Genomic DNA, 21593 nt, shown 5'->3' with positions numbered 1-21593 from the left:
TTACATCTTAGCACTTTCATGGGTGCTTTTTTCCCCTATATTTTGTTCCAGGGTAGAAAACCCTTGCTCTTTTTTTGCGAATCAAAACCTACAAGTCTGGGGTAAGAACTGTTCCATCCTGATTCCCTCTTGAAATGATGTTAGAGGAGGAAGAGAGGAATGTTTCACGAAGTGAGTGATAGCAGGGAATGGTAATGATAACAACAGCAAGGCAGAGGAAAGAAGAAAGGGAAATGATAAAAGCTTTGGCAGGGCTAGAAGAGGGCCCGCAGTGCAGCAGGCAGTGCTTGGTGTGGCAGCAGCAGCTTTGGTCCCTGGGCAGGGGGTGCCCCTTTGGGGTCTGGGTGGCGGTGAGAGGCTCGGGGTTCCCCTCTGTGCCCAGCGTCTCCTTCCTCTGCCCTGCAGTGCTCCTTCCAGGAGCTTGTGGCAATTTGACCTGCCGGGGGGACACTGCTAGCACTCGGGGACATCGCTGCCAAGCTGGGCTGCTGCAGCAGAAGGACAAGGACGGGCAGGAACAGCAGGCAAGGTGCGAGTCGCTGCCTGGCACGGGCGCAGCGAGGCGGGATGGCGAGGGGCCGGCGCGGGTGGGTTCGTGGCTCTGGTGCTGTATGGCAGACACCAGCAATCATCCCTGTGCCGGGAGCTAATCAATTGGTTTGTGCTTCAATTCCGCCTTGTCTTTAAATTTTAGTTTCAAATTAAATGTAATCTAGATTATTTAAATGGAATACAGTCTGCTTCCAGATTGCAGAACCAGCTTGATGGCAGCGTTTTTCCTCATGATCTAATTTGCTTATTCCTAAAGGAAGGGATGCAAGATCTTGTTAATGGAAGTCTACAAAGATTGTGTTTTAATTTCAGTAAACAAGAAAGCTGTCACACTGTTATATGAGCAATGGAAAAATTATTAGGGGCATTATTACAGACACATTCATCCCATTAGCACAAATGGGAACAGATAGGCAAGGCTTCTGATGTCTCAGTGATCATTACGAGGGAAACAGGATTCCACATCAGTCTCTAAAATGTATTACCATTATTTTATTGATCATTATGAACATAAACATGATGAGCAAAGTGAATGCGACTTTGTCAGAAGACACGTAGGTTCCTGGGGGGAAGAAGCCCTACCATGTTTTTAAATACATATCACTGATCAAGAGTTTCATCGTGTTATTCATTCTGGAAACTGTGAACCAGGAAAGTTAAAAAGAAGAAAATTGCCACCGTAAACCTAGGTGTTTTAACATGCAAATGACGTCTTTTATTCCCAGCAATAGAGCTACTAGATTTTTAATTTTACACACTGTATGCTCAGTTCGCTGCCTGTGCAGATGCTGTAGTCCTACAACTCTGACTAGGCTCTATCCGTATTTTCACGAGTAAAGCATTGCCATTAAACATCTTTCAGATCTGTGATAATTTAATTAACCTACCCTATTCTGCCGCTTCTCTTGTAGCAGGGGAAAAGGATTCAGACATCCAGGGAGTTATTTCATTGCCTGAGCACATACATCTCCAACACAAAAAGTCACAGAACAGTAATTTCCCCACCTGGAGATCTCATTGTGAGAGTGTTTAAATTATAGATCGCTTTCATAGACATGTGTCAACTGCTCGGGGCAAGAAAGGAGGTTGGTCTCGGAGGAGCAGAAGCCGAGCAGCAGCGTCGGTGCCTCTGTGGGGACGTGCGCCACGGGGCTGCCAGCCGGGGAGGGCGGCCGGTGCCCCCCGCGCAGCCCCCAGCGGGTCTTTGGAGGAGCTGTGTGATTGCTGCAGTCAGACGCGCTCCTCGGAGTTATTTGCTCTTGTTCCGTCTTGTTTCTCATCGCTGTAAATGGTTCTCAGGGAAATGTCACAGAAGTAGGAGCCGTGCCCGTTTAGACACAACCGCGGGTTTTCTGCCCGGCTTTGGCAATCGCCTGCTCGCCTCCGATAATCAAATGTCATCAGAAATCCCTCCGGCCTGCTCTTGTGCGCACAGCCAGGACATGGCCAGGCAGAAATTTTCATTTCAGTGAAAAAGCCTGGGCTCGATATCTGCCCGTGGGTGGGTGGCAGCCACTGAGCCTGAAAACAGCCTCCTGTTTTCTCTCGCTGTGAGAGCTGGGCTGTGAGCGTGAAGGAGGCAGCTGGCCCTGCCTGGGCCGCGGTGCTGAGCCCTGCCAGGCGGCTGTGCCACCGCTGCGCCCGGCGGTGCCAAAATGGGGATTTCTGAGGGCACCCCAGTGCGAGCAGGCATCCAGCCACCCCCTTGCTCTCAGAGAGCCTGCGTCCCTGTACTCCTGCTGCCCCTGCAGGGTGACACCTCTACCCCATGGCAAGTGTCCCCTGGGCTGGTCTCTTGCCAGCTGCCTGCAGGGACCCCCCGACCAGCCGGGGACCCCAGGGCGCAGAGCCCAGTTCAGCAAGGAGCTGGCAGCTTGTGGCCATCCCTGCCAGCCCCTGGGAGAGCCCAGCTGGACCAGAGCTGACACCTGAATGAGATGAGTACAATTAACCAAGGCAGATTGGAATTGACACCTATTAATTATTTATTGAACAGCAAGAAGGCAATCACATGGACGCATCAGCTAGTGACCTCGTAATGAACATCGAGAGCCTTCGGGAGCTGGGGGAGTGATGTTCCCCGGGGGGAGCAGTGCTGCGGGGCACTCGGGGCAGCATGGTCAGGATCAGCACCCATCAGCAGCCCAGCAGCGGGAGCTTGCTGCTCCGGGGACACGGCACAGGCACCTCCAGGCACAGAGCATGCCGTAAGTACGTGGTGTTATATTGAATTGACACACGTTATATTACAATGCCCATGCAAGCAATCTATTAAACGGCTGGTGCCTGGTCACGTCAGACAGAGCTGAGCCTGCCCAGGCAGCTCCCGGGAGCTGGAGATGCTGGGGAAGCTCAGAGCCAGGTGCCGCCACCTGGGCTTGCCGGAATCGCTGTGTGTCATTGCGTTTAACAGCCGGCTGAAAAACCCAGATGCTTTTACAAGGCCAAATGAATTTTAAAAGTTTAAAGGTAAGCTTTGACCCTGCCGCTTGTCAATGTGATGCTTTGCAGCTCTAAAAATAGAGCATCTCTGCCAGAGGAAAGATATTTTTGGAAAAGCTAGTTACTGCAGCCAATCTTGCATCGTTACTGGAGCCGTGCTCAGAGCCTTCTTTTAATTTCCTTCTGCACATAAGTTTTATGAAGTGCCAAAAAATAACCAGTGCGTGCCCTTGAGGAGCAGCAGTGCCCACCGGCACACAGGCAGGCAGCCCCACGTGTCTGTCTGTCTGTCCGTCCGTGGAGGGCTCTGCTGCACTTGGACAAATGTGGAGCTGGGTGCTGGTGTCCAGCCTGACACGAAATATTGTCTGTGCGAAAGTGCTAACCAGGAAGGCCGTCACACCAAACCGTAAAGTACAGCTGAGGATACCGAGCCTGGCAAACCGTGTGTCTGAACACCTGTGCTCGCAAGGAGAGAAGGGCACGCAGCGTGGGAAGTTCAGCAGATTTGCACAAAGGCGGCAGCACAGGCAGACGCAGAATGCGGTAAGCAAAGAGTCAATACAGTAACGTTTTTGGAAGGTGACTTTTCTACAAGTAGCTTACATAAAAATAATAGGCAAGTGTACAGTGCTGGCTATCACTCATTTGACATAAAAAGAGCTTTTATCAGGGGTCACTGTCATGTTTCAGTTCTCCTTTAGCCATGCTTTTGTCAGCTTTAATTACACGGTGTGTCTGCTGGGCTGGTGCACATCTTGCTGAACGAGGCCAGGCTGTGCTTCCACCCTCGGAGAGTAAATCTGCAGCCTCCGTGCCAGCACCTTCCCTGTGGCTCCCGTGGTGCTGCGGTGCCCGTCTGGGTGCTGGTGCTGGGGCGGTGGTGGAGCCTCGGCCGGCACCGTGTGGTGGGGGGGATGTGACTCCCGGCCCCCGCTCGGAGGTGACAGGCGTGCGGTTCTAAAAGCAGGCTAATGAGCCGCTGCAATCAGGTAGTAGGGATGGGAAGTGGCGGGAGCCCCAGGAGATGCAATTAGGCACCACTTCAGTGCAGTCACTAACACGAAGCCTGATTCGAGCCATTAGAAATTCTGATCCCATGGGTCGTTCACGTGCCTTCTAATGAACTGAGGGGAATGCCCCTGGCAGTTTATTTACTGAAGTCATTGCTGAAAACATATTTTGAGAGGGAATCTAAATATATGGAAGTAAGTAGAAATGATGAACTCCAGCTCGAAATGTATTCAGAAGGAGCAGGTAGTGAAGAGCATTTTTCCTTCTGTCAATGCTGGCTCTCCGCAGACAGCTAGCTCCGCTCTGCCATGGCTCCCTAAAAATAATGGAAACTGCCTCAGATGTCTCTTGCAAGAACTGAAATTAATACCATTCTTCATTAGAACTGACGTGTCCAAGTACTCCCCAAATGGTGAGTGTTAATATTCTGATTTCCAGTTATGAGATGCGTGCCTTGGCCTTCGTGTCGTGGAGAGGTGGGAATGATGGAGGTGCCGTACCTGTGGCTTCTCTGTGGGAGGGGAAAAGATCCCATGAGGTTTGAGCCCGGAGCTGGAGGAGGAGGTGTGCCACGGGCAGTAAGGCTCCTGCTGCTGCAGGGAAGCCTGCCCTCGGAACCACGGGGAAATGCCAGCCAAGCAGCCGCCGATGGCTGAAACGCGTTGCTGGCAGCTCTCTGACAATTTTTAATTATTATTTATGTCACTAAGCACTCAGCATCTGAGGACATCAAGCAACTGCAACAGGCTATAGATAGGACTGTCTCCTCCTTCGCATCCTTTCCCAAAAAAGCTTGGGGAATGTGGGCAGAGCACACGACAGCACCCCAGCTTCCCTGCCTCCCTGCTGGCAGGTGAAGGCTCCTCCGTGCCGGAGGCTCCACGAGGTGCCTGCAAACTCCGAGTCCTCAGCATTCAGCTGGCGTCTCCAGCCAGGGCGTTTTCCAGGTTGGAAAGGTTGTGCCACGACAGCTCCCACATCAGGAGTGTTTTCAATGAAAGAAATGAGAGATAAATCTCCAAAGATGCGGCCTCATTATCTACGTGGCATTTAAGCGTAATTTATGCCCAGCATCTTGCCACTTCCCTCGGTAGGAAATTGCATTGTTGGTTCCCCAACACTCAGCTTCTACGGCAGCCGTGTCAAAAATATTGAAACAAATTGATCCAACTGGAGTTCTCTCTGCATTTTTATTGCCAATTTATCAATGTGGGCGAGGCACGGTGCGCACTAAGTGAGTTGTGATCCCTGAAGGAGACGGGTGAGACCAGGGACACTGACCGGGCTGGGGGCATCTCGGCGGGCAGCGCGCCGAAGTCATTCCACACGTAGCCATGGCCCAGTCCAGGGATCTGGCTGAATTCTCCTTACCTCGAGTTTTCCTTATTTTCCTTTTTAATCACATCGTAATTGGGAGAACCAGCAAAAGCATTAAAAAAAGAAAAAAAGAAAACAAACAAACAAGATTAATGAGCAGCATCAGGGGAGAAAAAGCGTTTTTCTGGCCAGAGTCCTTGGCAGCGGTAGGAAATAGATGCTTCTCTTGGAGAGTTTTTAGCTGGCGCTGAGTTGCCAGCTGAGGAAGTCAAGTGAAAAGCAAGTGCCTGGAACCCGAGTTCACCGCAGCCTCCCTCTGCTTAGCTCATTTAGTGCCTCAGCCTGAGCAGTGGGTATTTGGATGTTTATTCCCAGACTAAATTGCTTTTGGAGCTCCGGCTCGTTTGTCAGTGAAAGAGAAAACAAGCTGTCGTTTGGACTCACGGCCCTCGTGGCTCCTTCCCCTGTTTGCCGGTGCCGCGGAAGCAGGCAGCGAGCGTCCTCAGCCGCGGGCCAGCATCCTCCGGCTGCTCTCGCCTGTGCTGGACGTGGCTGTGCATCCCCCCGGGGGGTTTTGGCATCCGGACACTTTCCCTGAAGGCCCAGGCTGGCAGCCAGCCCCACCACGGTGCCAGAGCTCACTCCTTGGTTGCCCACGAGCGCCAGCAGCGCTGAGAGCAGCAGCTCCGGGGAGCCCCGCGGCATCCCGGTGGCCTTGCCTCTCGGCAGCCCGCGGCTCCGAGATGCCAATGTTTGTGACTGTGGAAAGCGCGGCTCCCAGTGCTGGCACGCAGCGAGAGTCTCACACATGCAGAACGGCGCTTTGAAGCTGCAAATTTTTGGGGGAAAAGTTTCACACGTTCATGAATAATCAGAGTTTGTACCAAACTGCGGAGCTTCCCGGATCCTTTGAGCTTCATACTTTGCTCAAAATAAACATAGCCAGGTGTTCGCACAAATTAGGAGGTTGTCTGATATAGATTACGATCTAAGTAAGAGTTGGTAAGTCTCTAGCAGTTGCTTATATGTGGCATTCGGTAGCTGCTCGTGGTGTAAAATTCCCTCTTTGCTTGCATATACACCAGTAAAATCTGGGGGCTCAGCTTTCTCACCCTTGTATTTGATGCTTTGTTGTCAGTGTATGTTTGGGGATTTAAATTTCATGCTTGTTTTTGCTTCAGGGGTTTCCATCTCCTTCCACCCCGCCTGCGGGGACAGGAGCAGGGGAGGCTTCACCCGGCTCCTGGGCGCCGCTTGCTGCTGCAGGCAGCCACACTGCTCGGCCCAGGAGCATCTGTGTGACCGAACGTGAGTAAAATCGGGCTGAGGCTCATCCCAGCAGGGATTTCTGGGGCTCCTGGAGTTGTTACACTTGTTTTAAGCCTTTCCGTGGGACAGATGCTGATATGGCAGCCCTCCTTGTAGCCTGCGCCCCGTTACGCGCGGTGGCGTTGCGTTTCCTCTGCCGTGCCTGGCAGTGAGCGTGTTCCTTGTAGGCTGTGTTAATCATGGAAAGCTCATTACAAGGGAAAGATTCATAAAACCTTATCTTCGTTCTCAAGGTCTGTTTCACAAGAGTAGTAGAAGGTAATTTACTGCTCTTTAGTAACTGCCATATGTTGGCCCGTGAAAGTCCTTGCACAAAGAAGAGCTCTTCATACTGCATTCTTCCTCTCCTTCTCCATCCCAGCGCTTTCCAAACCACTCAGCAAATCACTTCTGGTCTGCAGGGAAGTGATACCAGATTTCTTTTTTAAGCCATGCTCCTTTTGCATAGAACTTTCAGTATTTACCCCAAAGTTTTGGGTAGGAAGAAGAATATGGTTTCCTTGCTTTTCAAGGTGGCACGAAGTTAGGGACCCAAATGGAGACATGTAATGCCCCACAGGGATTATCAGAAACAAGCAATGGAAAGAAAACATGCCATAAATCCAAGCCTTTCTGTAAGCTCTAAATCTGTTACACATTAGACTGTACTCTTCTAAAACAAAAGTGACTGCACCAAATAGGGACCGTTATTGTTTAAATATTTCTGCTGGGAAATGCTGCCTGAAGAGAAGACACAATAGCTGGCCTGACGCAGGATTTATTAGAGGAAGTTGGCACCAGTATATTTGTAGCGAGCAGAATATGCTTGTAGAGATTATTCCAGATTTACAATGATTAATAATGGATTGGACATGGCAGACTTCAAAGGGTTTGGCTCCCTTGCCGTTCGGTGGTATGTGGAGTTAAAATAGCAGATTCGCTCCAGAGGTTCGAACGACTGCTGTCTCAGGGAGCGTGGCTCTTGGCCAGCCGGCATCAGCTCAGCCTGGCCCCACAGGAGCCGCGCGGGGCGGTGCTGCGGGATGGGAGCGCGCTGCCACAGCCAGGGGCAGGGGCTGTCAGCAGCCGAGGGCTGAAACCAGCCAGCGGGGTCGGGCATCCCTCCTGCTGCGGTAATATCTGCATGCACGCGAGCCTCAGGCAGATTTTAACGACCTCCCAGCGTACGCTGTGGCTGTAACTTGTGGTGTTAAACAACGCAGCCCTTCGAGACTTGAAGTCTGCTCTGTGAGGCAGGAGCTCTGTCTCTCACCTCGTCTGGAGCCTGTGCAAAGGATGGCATAAGAAACTAAAGACTTGTAAAATTAGTATTAAAATAATTATGCTCTCAAAGATCAAATTAAATCCTGCATATGCTCCACCTGCATCTGTTTTCCTTCCCTGCTTGCTTGCACTCTTGTGTGTGCGCGTTAATGTCGGACCACTAAGACGAGCTAGGGAAAGGATGGAAAGCGTGAGTTACCGCAGAGCGTCAGAAAAATGTCCTTCGTAAGTGATAAATGCTTCAGTGTTAATCAAACGTTATTGTGTGTTACAGTTGGGAGGCATCTCAACTTGATGAAGACATTTTCCCGCTATCTGCTGTTATCTGGGTGCCTGGAAGAATTCCGGAGGAGCTCTCATCCTGCCTCCAGGCAGGGCTTATGGGATTTGCACCAGTCCCAGTTGCTATGGAGAAAGTGTTAGATAGCTTTAATACATCTGTGCGAATTTCTCCCTGGAGTTTTCCCATGACAAGCTGGACTGGAGGTAGCACATAAGAAGCTATAATCTTCCAACTGAATGAAAAAATGATGGATGGAGCATGAGGGGTGTAAACAGCTTAGTGAGGCTCCGACAGCGCGCGGCGCGGCGAAACAAGGGCGCGGGTGAAAGGGGGCTCCTAGGCTGCACCTCCTGCAGATGCTCCCCCAGAAGAGGTGCTGTGCAGGGGAGGGGCCGGGGAAAAATATCTCCCAGGGAAAAACGTGGGGGGCTGGGGTTGGGGAGCACCATGCAGCCATGGGACAGACGTGAGACCCAGCCCGAGCCTCCTTCAGTTCATCGGCTCATGTCAGCACGCAGTTTCTCCTGCTGTCTGCACTCTCTGGCCTTTAGCCTCAACTGGGTAAACCTCCTCCACCCTCCGCGTGGCTCTTGAAGCGTCCTGGTGCCCTCTAGCAAATGTCCCTGCGGGGGCAGCCACTCTCCCCTGCCGCACCCCGAGCCCACCCGCACCACGGCACGGCCCCGCAGCTCCTGCTCCCCGTCCTCGTCCCCAGTCCAGGCGTGTGTCTCATTATTGCTGCTTCTGTCAATACAGCTAAGTGTTCCTGCTCCGCCGCCTTCTAATTAACATGCATTCAACTTGAATTAAAGGAAAGGAAATTAAATATATACTTGTTTTTGCATCAATGTATTCCAATTTAAAAATCCCAATGTTTACATTTGCTTGTTTGCTTTTTAAGCTGATGAAAATATGAATGATTCATAAAAACAAAGGAAAAAATAATTTCCAGCTCAGCGTGCCAAGAAGCATGTCATTCACCTGCCTGCATACCCTGAATTCTTGATTTTGCTTTTTTTCCCCCAGATCCATCAGTTTGCCCTGCCTTTAACCAGAAGATAGTTGAAGGAACGTGATGGAATCAAGTAAATCCAAGCTGGAAATCTCCAGTGAGAGGAGACAGTAGGAAAACTAAGAGGAACAGAGAAAGAAGTGCTGACTGTCAAACCCTTCGGTGGGTTTCTCTTCTTTGTGTCCAGAAATCTGGAAGGCAGGGGAAGCAGAGCCGGTACGCTGCGCTCAGAACGAGCCTCCTCGTGAGCAATCCTTCTGTCAGTGCCTTCACTTTCCTCTTCCTTTCTGCTTTTCTTCTAACCCCCCAGTGGTACTTCTAGCTGCTTTGGTTTCTCTAAACATTATCTTTTCCGCAGTTGATGGGCTGTTGAAATATGAAGTCCATAAATCACTGGATAATGTCACATCCACTGCGGTGTCTGTCCTGTTCAGCCTCAGCGATCGCCCTGCCCGGCACGGAGGGAGCGCAGGGCCCGGTGAGCAGTGCCCCCGTGCCACGAAGTCTGGTTGCCTGCTGCACGGGACATTGCCGTTATCCCGAGAGGAACACCCGGGGTGGGTGTGCTGGAAAACCAGCGCTGGGCTCAGCTGCCTCCACGCGGGTCCCCAGCGGTTGCTGAGACTTGCTGGAAAGCTGAGTTGCTGAGGTTGCTGGAAAATTGCTGCCCAGCATTAAGAAGTTAAGAGGCAGACATGGGGCTGGCGGTGCGGCGATGCCCAGGCTGGCACCGGGACCCCCGGCTTCCCCACGTGGGAAAGCCTGGTGAGAGCAGCAGGGCTGAGCACAGCATGAAACAGAAAGGCAAAGCCTGCTGCTTCCTGCCTTCCAGTTCTCTTCTCTCCCAGGGAACGCGGCGAGGCCAAGCCCGGCTCCTTGCTTTTTCCCTCCCTTGTTCTCCCCTGGTTTCTCTGCAGTCCCCTGCAAATTCCCCCGCTCTGCGCCGGGGTGCGCGGGTGCTCAGCTGGAGGATTGCTTGCCGTGGAGAGGAGAGGTGGCATGGCAAAGCATGTGCTTCTGCTGATATGCTGGGGTTAAAAAGTAATTAATTAGCTAGTTTATGGTGTTTTCCCATCTGAAATTAAAAACAAAAATTATGCAGAACATACAAGGTAATTAGGAAGCAGCAAGCTACAACACACCTTTAAATGAGAGCTCTAAAAAGCATGATGTTCGGCAGCAGATTTTTAATGTAACAGCTATTAAAAGCTTACACCCTCGATCGCGTTCCTGGGAACATTCATCACGCTTCGACCTTCCCTTACGGATCCAGGTAGAGCCCTAGCAAAACCTGAATTTTTAATATTCCTGGTGCTTATCCATGATCAGATTTCCCATTTAAAATCTATTAGCCAAGATGAGAAAATTGGTTCATATTTTATGTGCCTAGTTTAATTTTTTTTTCTTTGCATTTACAACTGGCCCCTAGTGTTTCATCCACCCCCTAATGATTTAGCTGTGCAAGATGTTCCACCAATTTATTAGAGTGGAGTGTATGGAGCAGGTCATGCATATTAAACATGAAGTTTTTACTACAGTTGGTTCAATAATCCGAAAGAAAAACATTATTGTATTTTTTTATTTTTTTTTTACTGTGTTACCAGGTGCCACTTGTGGAAGGGCGGCCCCTCCGCCTGGCACCCGGCACTGCTGCAGGATGTGGGGCACGGCGGGCAAGCAGCAGCCCAGCCCCACGCGGGTGCGCCTCAGGACGGGGCCCGGTGCTGCGCTGTGCTTGCCGTGGTGAAACACGTGTGGGCTTCGCAGCCTCCTCTCAGGAGAGGAGGCGACTATTGATCTGTGTGTCTCTCTTTTGTCATTAAATCAAAGTCGGAAATCAAAGCTTTGTGCTGTTATTCATTTCAGCAAGGTCTGAAACACCAGCGGAAGAGGTCTGCGTGGTGCTTCGCTCCCCTCGGGTCCCGCCGCAGCAGAGCCCGTCTGCGCAGGGCTCGGAGGGCTCTCCTCCCGGTGCCTGGGGCTCTGCCCACCTCTCGTTCCCTCACGTCGCAGCGGGTGCTGCGGGTCCCGGGATGCGGGAGGTAGGTGTTCATCTGGGGAGCTGCTGGGCAGGACAGCCCGGGGATGCTGGGGGCTGTCGGGGGCTGTAAGCCCACCCGGTGACGCTTCCCCTGTTCCTGCAGCCCTGTTTGTAGTCAGCAGCCGCTCGCATTTCCAATTACACTTTTGTCACCCATATCAGTCATTGCCAGTGTGTATTTGCTGGCCCGGAGAAAATCTTTGGTCAGATTGGGGTTGGATTTATGTTAGTTTTCTCAGGCTGTCCTGCGAGGACGTGGCCGAGACATTAACCCCAGCACGGCACCGGGGGTTCGTTCCCACGCTGCGAACGCAATCAGGGATGAAATATTCCTGAGATAAGGCTGGCTCATTAGCATACAGTCAATTGCTGCTTCTCTGCTTTCAGATGTCTTTCACTTGTCAAGCTCAGAATCGTAACATAATTAGGATTTTTACGATTAACGCTTTTACACGGAGCCCTGCGCTTCCTCTCTGGGCGCTGGGCAGGCTCGCCATGCCGCACGTTTCCTTCCTACCGGGCCAAAAATAGTGGTGGGGCTGTGATTGGCAGCCTGTCCTGGTAATTAGCCACAGGATGTCTGCTGCCAGCGGAAGCCAACGGAGACATCAGCAAAAGGGAAATCAGAGCAAACAACCCGAAACTGTGATCCAAGCATCTGCTGCTGCTGCAGTGACCGAGCTGGGTCCCCAGCCGGCTGAGGAGGGGCCCTGCATGAGACCTGTGAGTATTATGGGCAGCAACCGAATCGTTTCAACTATTTCAGAGGTCATTCTCTTTCCGCGTGCTTCTTCATGGTTTTCCCTGTTTTTCCTGCTTTCAGCCCATGCGGCTGGGTGCAGCACCCTTGCAGACAGGGGGATCGGCACGAGCAATGGTGGTGACACAGGCTGAGCCGAGCGGGCAGTGGGAGAGCAGTCGTCCTCCCCAAAACGCCAGCACCAAGCCTGGCAGTGAGGAAACGAGAAGATATCTTCTAAAGCAGAGATAAATAAAAGCCACTGCATAAATAGTACCTATGCAAGGAAATACTGCGCCAAAAGCCAATGTTTGGGGGGATGTCAAAGGTAATTACTCTTCTCTGCTTTATTAGCTTCACACATGCTCGTGCTGGGTAATGACTGATCATGTTTATACTGGTGTTTCCACAGTTTTCTCTGCGTTCTGTGTTTCTGTTCACTTTCTCCGCCTGTTTCCTCCCTGCCTTTATCTCTTTCTGGTATTATCTGTCTCTTCCTTTGATTTTAGGCTGCTCCTTTCTAAAAATGACAGGCGCATCTATATTCCCTGCAACAGCATCCTTATCTCCTGCCACTGGTGCGTCCTCTTGTCAGGCTCGCTCTCCAGATGGCTTTTTTGTATCAGTCCCGCAGCGGTGGCACGCTGTGCCCGTCCTGCACCGAGGCGCGGTGTGGGCTCTGCTGCAGGCGGAGGAGGAGGAGGAGGAGGAGGAGGAGGGGGGCTGGTTTCTGCCTGTCTCCCCTTTTTCTTCCTCCCCCTCAAGGGCTGGTTATCCTCCCTGGGGATCGCCTGCTCAGTGTGCTTGCCCTGCACAGGCTGTGCTGTCTCACGCCGCCCCTGTTCCAGGCGTGCCTGCGGGGCTGCCCTCGGTACCAAGCCTCGCGCCGTGCCGTTAGCACCAATGCAGCCGAAGCGGTGAGGGCTGCCAGGAGCGGGGGATTTGGGGGCTGGCTCTGCTGCAGGCAGGGGCCTTCTGTTCCATCCCACGGCTCGTGAGTGGGAAGAAATGGAGAAATGTAACTGAGAGGTGGTTTGTCATGGGTCTCCTGCAGTGGTGGCAGGAGCGTGAGGAGTGGGTTCAGGCAGCGGGGCAAGGATTAGGCAGGGGCTCGTGCTGCCCAAACCCCTCGCTGGTGGGGAGTGGCAGCACCACGCGGTGTCTGCGGCTTCCTAAATTCACCTGGCACACCATAAAGAAAGAACGACGAGAAAAACACTTCCTCCCTAAAGGCCATTTTCCCCGAAGTATTTAGGCAGCTGCAGCCGCAGATAGGTGACATCTCCCGTTAGCACAGGGACGGGTCTCTGGCTCCCGTGAAGATAAGCGCCTGAGCTTCTCAGTGCCAAGATTAGGGACGGTGTGTCTCAGAAGGCATTATTTGCTGGAAGCTTTGGGTGCCCTGAAACAGGAAAAGAGCTGGTGTTATGAAAAAAGTTATGTTAGTTATGGGAAAAAATGGTACACAGGAAGGGAGCTGCTTTTTTCCAGAGAGAGGAAAGTCCCTGGACGTGGGGGTCCTGTGCCCCACGGCGGCGCTGGCACCGGGCAGCTCCCATCACGGCCGGGAGAGGCTTGCCCATGGTGCTGGTGATGCTCCACAGCCCCGCGAGGAGCCTGGCACCCTGACGTGCCGGCGTGTGAGCTCTTCTCTAGTTCTGCACCTGGAATCAGTACGGGCTTGCTTGGGGTATTTGCTTGTCTTTAGAATACTCTGTTTGGTTTCTAAAGTGCTTGTCTTGTAGAGTAATTTCTCAAGCCTTGTCAGAGCCTCTTGTCGTGTCTGCACTAAATGAGTTTGAGGGCTATTTTCTGGTCTGCTTTCTTCTTTCTGTTTTGTTTTTTGGTTGGCCTTAAATTTACTCTGGTGTGTAACTCTGCTTTGTTTTGCTGACTTGGGCATGAAAAGAAAAACGTTATCATCATCCAAAACCCCCTACAAGGCATTCGTCTCTCAGGCAGCCAACTAAGCTTTACGGGTTCTGCTTTTCTTGCTCCCAGTCCTATTCCCTCGTTATGAGGGATTCCCTTCCCCTTTGTTGGGCTGGGCAGTCAGGGGTGCAGGGGCACGGGGATATGGGGGTGCTGCATCCCCACGGCCGTGCCAGCCCGGCTGCCCCTGAGCCCCTTCTGCAGGGAGAGTGCAGTAAATTGCAGGATGGCGAGGGAAGAAAACCCTGATATTTACAGATGACATTTAAGCCTGCAGAAGGCCTATGTATTTTACCCACTGTCACATTTAAAAGGCACTGAATTCATTATACCATTGAATAAATCTTTTTTTCCTTTTTCTTTTTTTTTTTTTCAAATGTATTTATCCTGAGAAGAGCCGCTGCTTCTCAGTCAAGAGCTCATCCTATTAGGACAAAGGCTCCCAGCTCGGGAGCGAGCAGCTCAGCTCCTCCGCTGCTGTGCTGCCCCAGCTGGGGCTCAGCCCCACGGAGGCCGGGTCGAGGCGCTGCTTGTGGCAGGGCTGGGGGCTGGCAGGGCTGGGGGCTGGCAGGGCTGGGGGCTGGCAGGGCTGGGGGCTGGGAGCGCGAGCCCCTTCATCGCTGCCGCTGCCCGTCGGAGGGGTCGGGTCACTGGGATGGAGCTTGGCGAGTCAGGCAGGAAAATAATCAGCTCCAAACCGAAGTGATGAAATGCTCGGTATTTTACAGCTTCTTCTGTGCACTTTACAGAAACTAATGGTTACACAAATAATACCTAAGGGATGATAACAGGCTACAAATAATTCAGGGGTTCTCCAGCACAGAGCTGCACCGTGCAGGTTTGTGGAGCGCGGGGACGCCCTGGGGCTGCCTCAGGCCCCATCCATCCACGGGGGGCCCAAGTTGCTGCCCTCGGTAAGACGCCCCTGCTGCTCTCCCCGCCTTGGCCGGCTGCAGCCTCTCCCTGCAGGTCCAAGCCCTGCGCCCCCTGCCCACCCCTGCCCCACCACGGCCGTCGGCGATGCTCTCCTTCAGGCGCAGCCGTCGGTGTGTGCCCTGCTCCGTGCTCGAGCTGTGTGTGAACTGCCTTGACGTCCGTCTGAGCTAAAGCAGCAGATCTATTTCTACATCCCACACGTGTGTCTGAGCTCGGCGTGCAGTGAGGATGGCTGCCTGCTGCTAGCTGTGCGTCACGGCGTGCGGGAAACCGCTCTGCCCGTGTTCGCATGAGTGTGGCAGCATTTTTTTTTTTTTTTGCATACATTTGACTTTTTTTTTTTGAGAGCCATTGTGTAGAATTTCCCCATCTGTGGATGTAGCAGTTTCAGCTTAACTCCGGCTCTAAATATTGTGACAGCCTCTCTTCTGCAAGCCTAACGCGGAGTATCGTGCGCGGTGACAGCCCCTCCGGCTCCCCCGCCAGCCGCGCACCGCCTGACGGAGCTTCCCGCAGCTGGCGGCTCGCCCCAGCACCACGCTACCGTCACCACCGGCAGAGCTGGGTGAGCTGGGGCTCGGGGCAGTGCTGGGCAGGCAGGGCTGGCCCCGGGAGAGCACGCACCCGGCACAGCCCAAGCGGGGCTGGTGGGGTCTGCAGACAGCCCCACCGCACCAGTGATCCTGCCAGGATGCGGCCCCTGCACGGCTCGGGTCGCACCGTTCTTCCCATGGTGTGCAAGGCTTGGACTTTGTCACGTGTGTGGCAGGAAGCAGGCTCCCCCTTTTGCGTGCATGCCATCACTGAGGGCCTGAAATACGTGGGGATTTTTTAGATTGAGGAGACTCGTCCCTTGACAGTAACCAATTCTGCATGACTTATGCAATGAACTTGATCTCTTAATAAAAACATGAGCAGAAACGTTGGTGACAGGACCCACGGCTCAGTAAGCCAAGAGAACAAAAATCTTCTACATCACAACTGGGAAACTGCTTTTTCCTCGGCCCATTTTGTGGGGAGAAATTGATCTGTCTAATCTCTTATCTGTGGCTATGAAATTGTATTTCCCTCTTAATAGGCCTACAAATGTTACAGATGAATAGTTCATAGACATGCTGCAAATGGCAGGAATACCAAAAGGAGACGTTGGATTTGTTCACTTCTGGTTGCAGAAACCAACACGCACAAACATCTGGAACTGCAGTCAGCTTTAACCCCCGCCATGGGGACCTGTCCCAGAAATGATGTTTTTACCTGATTCCTTCTTAAATCAAGTTGGGGATGTTTCTTAAGAAGTTGTGTTTGTTTTTTTCTTACATTCTGCTTGATTCAAGAGTATTGGGATTGCAGATGTGGACAGCCCGCGGATCCTTGTCTTGCACTGAATATTTTGATAGCTGGGGGGAAAGCTTGCTACAGGACTGATGAGAAAAACGGCAGGAATCAAGGCAGCAGCCCTGATTGCTGGCTCCGCTAATTTGCTTTGCATGTGGAAAGCCACTGCAGGCTGGTCTTCCAGCCACCAAATGCCCTAGATATCTCAGGTCCCCATCAAAGCGACAATGAGCACCTTCAAGGCGAGGGGCTCTCATGTTCTCCTCCGCTGCTGTTGCCTCCTCTTCACTCTGTGGGTGTCCGTCGGCTGGTGCAAAGCGCGGTGACTGCCGCCCGTGTGGGCACGCCGAGGCTTTCCGGGCAATTGCACTTACAAGTTTGCAGGCGCTGGCTCTGTGCTTAAATATTTGGGTTGCAAAAATGAGATCTGACAATGTTCTTTTAAACCTAAATTCCCTATCTCGTGTCTGACAGATGCTGTCTCATCTGCCAGCATCTCCAGCACGAACGCGGTGTGTCAATGTGAAGTGCTCCCAGCTGCGTCCGTCCACTCCGCTTTCGTTCCCGGGAGAGATTCCTGGGACGAAAACCAGGTTGGCGTGGTGGATCCGGCAGAGGTACGAAACGCTCGCTCCAGCCAGGGAATGTGGGGCTACGGGCGAGAACCCCAGGCCACCGAGGAGATGGTTCAGGACAAGGGAAGCAGTGGCACTGTGCCCAGCTCCGGGGCTGGCCTCTGGCGTTACGTGGGATCTGAGGTCAGCCCGAGGAGCGCCCACCGCCCCGCGCCCTGCCTTCTCCTGGGCCCTCGGCAAGCAGGAGACTCGGGAAGCGTGCCGAGCCCCCTGGCGTAGTCTGGGCAATGGGTTTGGAGCTCCCACAGCAGCCATTTGGGGAGGCGTTCCCGTGCGTGCCCTGCCCAACCCAAGGGACCGGGCTCCTCGAAGGAAACCGCTCCGCAAAGCGTGCCTGTGCTAGGGCCAGCTCTGCAGCCATCTCTCCAGCAGCAGGCGGGATTAATCGCTTTATCAGCCAAATACAGGTGGGTTAACACAGTCATTTAATCTCTGTTTAAGCAGCTGATGCTTAAAAAAATAGCCTAAATTGTACTTGCCAATGAAGTCTTTACAGTAACTGTTCCTGTTGGTGTAGCTGAGTGCTGTAATTTAAATGTAATGAAGAAGGTAGGGAAATGGGGGAAGGGGGAGTGGGGTGGCTGAATAAAAGGCAAAGCACTGTTATTTTCTCTATATAAATATATTTTTCTGGCAAAAGTTATATCAATAAGCTATCATTTCATTCACTACAGCCCGTCTTTCCTCAAATAGCCCATCTGTTAATACAAATCTGGTGACACTCTGCTTCATTTGTCTTGATTGTGCTCAGGGCAGCAAAGCCAGCTCAGAAAGCGTTTGGATTTTCAGCCCCCACTATTGGCATTCATTTATCAGCTGTGGGCAAAAAATAAAAAATAAAAATAAAAAATATCCAACAGGTCTCTGTCCTCGTGTCAGCAAGCAGAGGCACGTGGCGGCAGGGATGTGTCCTTAGCTGCCTCCTGCGTGCCGGGCGATGCCCGGGCTGAGCAGCGGCCGCCCCGCGTGTTGGTGCTGCCCACGTGCGAGCACGGCCCGGTGCCTCTTCCCCTTTTTTTTGTGTGCTAATCACTCGTACCTTCGTTTTTGTTGTGCGCTTCTAAAGATGAAACACCCCTGTCTGTTTACAGATCGCTCTGTATGCAGAGGAGTCTCTGCTGTCTCCTATTACCGCTGGATAAACACTGCTTGCTGCACAACATGACTTTGAGCGATGACAGGAAAACACTCTGTGCTGTCACACAGATAAAAGCCTGGCGTCCTCGGCACAAAGAAGCTGCAGCAGCAACGCAGCGATGGGGTTTATGCAGTCGATATTAAAAAGTCATCTGACAGAAAGCTGGCGGGAGAGGCAGCGCGTGTGGCTGGCCACTTGGTCACAGAGCTCGGGCGTGGGAATCGGGTGCGGATTATTTGGGGAATCGGGTGCAAGCTGCCCCACGGGGCAGAGCGGCCCGATGCTGTCCCAAAGGCAGTCCTACCGCAGGGTTTGGAGCGGAGCAGGGAGGCCGTGGGCTGGCCCCGTCCCCTCCTGGCCCAGGCCTTGCTGTGTGGCCGATCGCCACCTTTGGCTTTCATCACGGTGACTTCCCCGCTGCCGTTTTCCTTTGGGCAAGGAATTCGCGTTTTCTTTTTGCAGATGGAAAAAATGAGGCACAGGCTCAGGTGGCGAGGAAAAGGGCAGACAAAGGTAAGCTTTTTTGTGGGGTGCCTGCCTCAAGTACAGAATCATTGCCCGGGAGAGCCAACGCTGGGTGCAGCACTGGCTTAGGAAGAGCTTTGGTCCCCCCGAAATGCAGCTGTAGGACAGACAGGGACTCCTGAAGTTGCAAATCAGTCTCCTGCTCGGACCATTACAGACAAGACTGAGCAGGAAAATGTGAAAATAACTCTGTCATCTGAAGAAACAGGCTTTATCTCCTCTGTCTGTGTTTTAATACAGGAAATATCACCTGCTTCTCCAGCTCCTTTCATAAGCAGAGAATTTATCTGTGAGCAAGCTAAACCAATATAAGTTGAATAATATTTGTTGATTAATGTAGTCAATGAATTTCATATTTTCTTTAAAATATTTGCTGCATATTTCTGTAAATTATTCATCCGGTTTATAAGGCAAAGCAAATATTTGTGAATAGATATGAATTATGTGATTTATAAAAATGAAATATTCATGAGTCATTTTCATTATTCACCTCGTCCAGGAATTGCTACATAAATCTGATCAAGCAAATAGATTTGGTGAAGCTCAGCCCAAATTTATGGATGTTGTGGAGCTCGCTGGCTCCCGCACAGAAAACCAGAATGCGTTTGGACCAAGTGTTTGCCTCGCGTGTTTGACGACGCTTTGCCTCTTCCAAGGTGGGCTCAAAACCAGACGTGCAAAGTCCAGAGCAATAGATAAAAGCAGTTTGGGGTTCACAAAACAGCTGGTTTCCTTGGCTGCATGAAGCCTGCCCTGGCACGAGTCGCTCCCCAGGAGCTGTGCACGGGGTCGCTGCAAGCAGTGCCCCGGGAAGGGACACGGTGCCCACGTGTGCTGCCCCAGCGGCCGTTGCCTCGTGCCCACAGTAAGGAGGAAATGGAGTTGCTGCACAGGCTGCCATTTCGCAGCTTAAAGGAGAGGTAGCAAAGGACTTGGAGACCGAGCCCTCAGTGTTCTGCAGCACCCGCTTCACGCGAGACGCCTTCCTTACCCTGAATTTTAGTAGAGGCAAGGGGGAGAGGAGGCAACAGATCCTCTTCCCAGCACCAAAGCCCCTGACAAGGGCAGCAAGGACGCCAGCGCTGCTGGGAGGACAGGCAGTGCCGCGGGGAAGGCGCAGGGAGAGGTGCTGCGATGCGGAGGTGGCTGGGGAGGGACAGGCGCGGGCAGCGAGGCGCCTCCTGAAATGATTGCAAAGACACTGGAGGTTACAGAAATATATGAAAAAATCCATCAGTAGGACAATGGCAGCTCAGAGATGAGCTGGGTGTGAGGCAAGCTGCATCCCCCGTGCCAAGGGCTGGGAAAATACAAATGACACCCAGCGGTGCTATTGCAGGCAGTAGTGTGAAGCAAAGCCCAGCTGCGATGCAATGGCCTACAAACCTTCGGATTGCACAGTGAGGAAAAGTATGGAAAAAGCTAATTGCAGAACACGTGGGAAAGAGCTGCAGCACCACGGGAGAGCCTCTGCGACACCCCCAGCCCACCCCAGCCCTGCTGCAGCAGGACCCAACCTCACAGAGTGGGAATGAGTCTGGAAACGAATCTGGTGCCAGCCCTGGTTAAAAAAGTAAATTCATTTAAAAAAACTTGGTTAAGCACATGCTTAACTTTTAGGGTGTGAGTAATGCCTTCGACTGCACTGGGACTGTAGATCTGCTTGAAGTTATGCATACTCTAAGTGCGTCTTGGACCGGTGCCACCCCGCTCACTGCTGTTCCATAATGAACCCGGCTTTTTTGCAAGCTGCAAAATGAGCACTCAAAAATTCAGCTTTGGGGACCTTCATATTTTCCAAAGTGTTAAAGTGCTTTCTTTTTAAATAGCAAGCTTCCATTTAGAAAATAGACTGTTCCACAGACAGCATTATACATCTTCTGCTGCCGGGGTGTTTTGCTCAGCACTGCACGGGGACATCATAAAAACCATGTGCTTAGCGGAGTGAAATTGCTGACTCTATTACCCTGGTCAAAGAAAACTGTCCGTCTTCATCGTCTCTCTTATTAATCAGGAAGGGGCTGGCGATTCGGTGCTGTTCTGTGCCATGCATCCCAGATGCGGAGCCAGAGCTGAGAAAGCTGATTCAGTGGAAACCCTTTGGGGAAGCAGAACCTGCGGGCTCGGCTCCTCTCTGCCGGAGAGCTCAGGTCAGTGACTGCCCCTCGGTGACCTCTCCTTGCTGCTGAGCGGGACGGGAGGCAGCAAAGGACCGAGCCCCCAGGCGAGGGGTGGGCATGGGGGGCAGCGGGGACCACAGCGGGGCTTTGTCTGCCCGAGGCAGCTCCCTGTGCCCAGCCGGCACGCCAGCTGGCAGCCCCTCTCTGGAGGTCACATTGCTATCAGACAAGGCAGAAGAAGCGATGCTTTATTCTGGCCAAGGCAGTTCTTGAATTTTCACACTAAACTCAAAATCTGCTCAACCGTGGGATGGTATTTTTCTCCTTGCCGTCTCTGGAATAACCACAGAGAAGCCATTTATCAACACTGTGTGCGCATCCAATCTCCAGGGCCCTCTGCTTCACCTCCCATTATTGGCCATCTCCACAGCACTTAATGAGGCAGGTATTTAGAAGAAAGTGCCTAATGAATTTGAAAAGTTTTTGACCCTTTTATTGCAACATCTCAAATATCATGCATCTGGAAAATGGTTTTAATGTTGCATAGACTATTATAACCCGATGTATTTATTCTAGGCATTCTGCTCTGAGATGTTTAACAGTTTTGGGAACGCAGCCAGCAAGCTGAGGCAGTGAGACATTCAGCTGGTAGGACTTTTCTTTAGAGGGAGGCTTCCATCTAATGCTCCTTTCCCGTACACCTTTCATCCCCTGCCCAGCACGCTTGGTGCTTTGTGATGCAGCTGGAGGTGGAAGTCAGCGTGTGCCTGCGGTCGTTGCAGGGAGAGCCAGCACTGCTGGAGAACAGGGGCTGGTGCAGCTCTAACGGGAGCCGTGCCTGCCCACCCAGCTCATAAATCCTAGAAGGGAAGCCTGCTTTGGGAGAGGTGGGTGCCTGACCAAAATCTCCTGCTAAACTTTTGCAATTCGGCCTGAAACAAATGGGCTTACACAAAGCCTCTGAAGCACAAAGTCTCACC

At 52.3% G+C, this 21593-nt stretch overlaps 1 protein-coding gene across 5 annotated transcripts in view; it reads left to right on the top strand.

The window, feature by feature from the left end:
• LOC310882974 (uncharacterized protein) overlaps nt 1-21261 on the top strand; it is a 74532-nt gene extending 53271 nt beyond the window's left edge. The window contains exons 2-11 of one of the 5 annotated variants that reach the window (XM_083802530.1): nt 2549-2759; nt 3374-3540; nt 4297-4420; nt 6507-6633; nt 8192-8403; nt 9227-9374; nt 9571-9690; nt 11083-11976; nt 12077-18481; nt 18993-21261. In XM_083802530.1, coding sequence (XP_083658656.1) covers nt 2669-2759; nt 3374-3540; nt 4297-4420; nt 6507-6633; nt 8192-8403; nt 9227-9276 — 771 coding nt within the window. In that variant the 5' untranslated portion in view covers nt 2549-2668 and the 3' untranslated portion in view covers nt 9277-9374; nt 9571-9690; nt 11083-11976; nt 12077-18481; nt 18993-21261. Of the gene's footprint in view, nt 1-23; nt 102-2548; nt 2760-3373; nt 3541-4296; nt 4421-6506; nt 6634-8191; nt 8404-9226; nt 10619-11078; nt 11977-12076; nt 18482-18992 lie in introns of those variants that run through there. The other 4 variants (XM_083802528.1, XM_083802529.1, XR_014573255.1 and 1 more) reach the window with 4 other exon arrangements.
• Nucleotides 21262-21593: the final 332 nt, after the last annotated feature.

This window comes from Anser anser, assembly GCF_964211835.1.
Source record: "Anser anser genome assembly, chromosome: 17".
Taxonomy (NCBI): Eukaryota; Metazoa; Chordata; class Aves; order Anseriformes; family Anatidae; genus Anser; species Anser anser.
Note: the sequence above shows the minus strand (reverse complement) of the source record. Positions and strands in the feature narration are given on the sequence as shown.